The 3329-nt window shown below is 37.0% G+C and overlaps 2 protein-coding genes across 2 annotated transcripts in view; both read right to left on the bottom strand.

Moving 5' to 3' along the window:
• Positions 1–1846, bottom strand: part of LOC113785489 (uncharacterized) — a 3843-nt gene extending 1997 nt beyond the window's left edge. The window contains exon 1 of the mRNA XM_027332075.1: positions 1005–1846. Within this exon, the coding sequence (XP_027187876.1) occupies positions 1005–1846 (842 nt within the window). The remainder of the gene's footprint in view (positions 1–1004) is intronic.
• Positions 1847–1855: 9 nt separating this feature from the next.
• LOC113785490 (uncharacterized) lies at positions 1856–3253 on the bottom strand. Its single transcript, XM_027332076.1, has one exon. The coding sequence runs from the start codon at positions 3251–3253 to the stop codon at positions 1856–1858; it is 1398 nt and encodes a 465-aa protein (XP_027187877.1).
• Between the last annotated feature and the right edge of the window lie 76 nt (positions 3254–3329).

Below are 3329 nucleotides of genomic sequence, written 5' to 3'. Positions count from 1 at the left end.
GAGTCGTTTTCCCGGCTTCAACATGCAGGTCGTTTTCTCGGCTTCTGGGTGCGAGTCGTTTTCTCGGCTTCAACATGCGGGTTGTTTTCTCGGCTTTAAATTAACAAAATTTCATGAATGAATGAATTAATAAATGAATATGTCGGTTTTTATTAATATTTTTATTGGACACGACCATTCAAATCATGAATGAAAGAAAACACTTATACTTTTTTTTTAACGTGATATCTTTGATCTCCTTTTTGTTTGTCCTCTTTTATTTTCTTTTTCTTCCGTTATTTCTTTTTTCTTTTTTTTTCTTTTTTGAAGAATAATTAATATTGTGATGTGAAGTTGGATCACATTTTGTTGTCTGCCTTGTACTGTAAACAACCTATATTATATCCGATTTTATTGCAATTCATTATATCGAGGTATGGAATATGTTTTAATTTCCAATACATGATAATCATAAGATGCATTCAGGAAAAAGAGTTAAATTATAAAGGTAATAACAGTATATAAGAATATATTGAAAGAAAAAAAAGAATATACATAAGATAAAACAAAATAAATGGGTGGAAGACCTGACTTGGTTGCTAGTAATTCAATGGTAAAGAAAAAAAAAGAATATACATAAGATAAAACAAAAGAAATTGGTGGGAGACCCAACTTGGTTACTAGTAATTCCAAGGTAGACTGTACTAACTTCTCATGCGATAATCCGATCCATATTGTTCATTTTGTCTTTTCGAGTATATATTCTTTGTTCTTGTTTTTCTTCTTCTCTCAGGTCGCCCTTTTGGGTTTTTAACCTAATAGATATTTTTGTGCACCCTAATTTTTGTCCAGGTTGCCCTTTCAAGTTTTCAACCTAGCGGTTTTTTTTTTTTAGCATAGTTTTCGCCTAGGTCGCCCTTTCAGGTTTTCAACCTAGCGGGTATATTTTTTTGTACCCTAATTTTTGCCTAGGTTGCCTTTTCAGGTTTTCAACCTAACGGGTATTCATTATTTAAGCATAATACTTTTTTACGGCGTCTGAGTTTACAGGAAGAGCTAAATCTTTTTCATCCATATTCGTAAGGATCAAAGCTCCACCTAAGAAAGCTTTCTTCACGACGTATGGTCCCTCATAGTTAGGAGTCCATTTCCCACGATAATCCTTTTGAATGGGTAAGATTTTTTTCAGCACCAGATCACCTTCCTGGAATTCTCGATGACGTATTTTTTTCTCATACGCTTTCTTCAGTCTTTTCTGATATAATTGTCCATGACATAAGGCCGCCAACCTTTTTTCTTCAATCAAATTCAATTGATCAAAACGCGTTTGTATCCGTTCCGACTCCTCTAGTTTAGCTTCCATTAATACTCTGAGCGAGGGGATTTCTACTTCAGTAGGTAGCACAACCTCTATCCTATATACTAAGGAAAAATGGGTTGCCCCAGTTGAAGTGCGTACCGAAGTACAATACCCATGTAGTGCAAATGGCAACATCTCATGCCAATCTTTGTATGTTATAACCATTTTATGAATAATTTTTTTGATGTTTTTATTTGCTGCTTCAACTGCACCATTCATTTTTGGTCTGTACGAGGACGAGTTGTGGTGTTGAATTTTAAAGGTGGCACACAATTCATCCATCATTTTGTTATTTAGATTTGTGGCATTGTCAGTAATGATCTTGCTTGGTAGACCATAACGACATATTAATTCCCTTTTTATAAATTTGACTACCACATTTTTGGTTACATTGGCGTATGAAGCTACCTCTACCCATTTGGTAAAGTAATCAATTGCCACCAAGATGAAGCGATGTCCATTTGATGCTTTCGGTTCGATCATTCCGATGACATCTATGCCCCACATTGAGAACGGTCAGGGCGCTGAAAGTGTGTTCAGGGGCACTGGTGGGGCGTGGATATTATCAGCATATATTTGACACTTATAACACTTCTTTACATAATTATAACAATCTTTTTCTAGGGTGAGCCAATAATATTCGGCTCGAAGAATCTTTCTAGACATGGCGTGTCCATTCATATGGATCCCATAAGAGCCATCGTGGATATCTTGTAGAATTTCCTTCGCCTCATTAACATCAACACATCTGAGGAGTACCATATCGTGATTCCTCTTATCGATCATTCCGATGACGTCTATGCCCCACATTGAGAATGGCCAGGGCGCTGAAAGGGTGTTCAGGGGCACTGGTGGGGCGTGGATATTATCAGCATATATTTGACATTTATAACATTTCTTTACATAATTATAACAATCTTTTTCTAGGGTGAGCCAATAATATTCGGCTCGAAGAATCTTTCTAGACATGGCGTGTCCATTCATATGGATCCCATAAGAGCCATCGTGGATATCTTGTAGAATTTCCTTCGCCTCATTAACATCAACACATCTGAGGAGTACCATATCGTGATTCCTCTTATACAAAATATTTTCGTTCACAAAAAAGCTCGCGGATAACCGTCTCAAAGTTCTTTTCTCATTCTCCGATATTCCGGGAGGATATTCTCTATTTATAAGATAATGTTTGATGTCGTGATACCACGGTTTTCCGTCAGTTTCTTCTTCCATGACATGGCAGTAGGCTGGGTAATCTCGACTCTCCATTTTAATTGATGGGATTTCATCGTTTCGATTTATTTGGAACATAGATGATAAAGTAGCCAAAGCATCAGCCAATTGATTGTCTTCTCGAGGGACATGGTGAAACGTGATTTTGTCAAATTCTAAAGACAATTCTTTTATGTAGGTAAAATAAGGTATTAACTTCTTATCTCGAGTTTCCCATTCTTGGTTAAGCTGATTAATGACTAGGGCTGAATCTCCATATACTTCTAGAACTTTTGCTTTCGATTCCAAAGCCGCCAAAACTCCCATGGCGCAAGCTTCATATTCTGCCATATTATTTGTACAATCAAAACACAATCGCGCTGTGATAGGTATGAACTTTTTTTTTTGGAGATATAAAACAACCCCAATCCCATGCCCCATTATGTTTGAGGCCCCGTCGAACAACAAGGTCCATTTTCCATCATCATATTCTTCAGACAAAACCATGATACTTTCGTCTGGGAATTCACATTGCATTGATTTATAATCATCAACAGGATGATTAGCTAGATAATCTGCCAAGGCACTCCCTTTGATGGCTTTCTGAGTAACATATGTAATATCATATTCTGATAACATCACCTGCCATCGAGCAATTCGCCCTGTGAGAGCGGGCTTTTCAAAAATGTACTTGATTGGATCCATTTTGGATATCAAATAAGTTGTATGGCAAAGCATGTATTGCCTCAAGCGATGAGCCGCCCAGGCTAAGGCACAACAA

The sequence above is a fragment of the Cicer arietinum genome, chromosome 2 (assembly GCF_000331145.2).
Source record: "Cicer arietinum cultivar CDC Frontier isolate Library 1 chromosome 2, Cicar.CDCFrontier_v2.0, whole genome shotgun sequence".
Taxonomy (NCBI): Eukaryota; Viridiplantae; Streptophyta; class Magnoliopsida; order Fabales; family Fabaceae; genus Cicer; species Cicer arietinum.
Note: the sequence above shows the minus strand (reverse complement) of the source record. Positions and strands in the feature narration are given on the sequence as shown.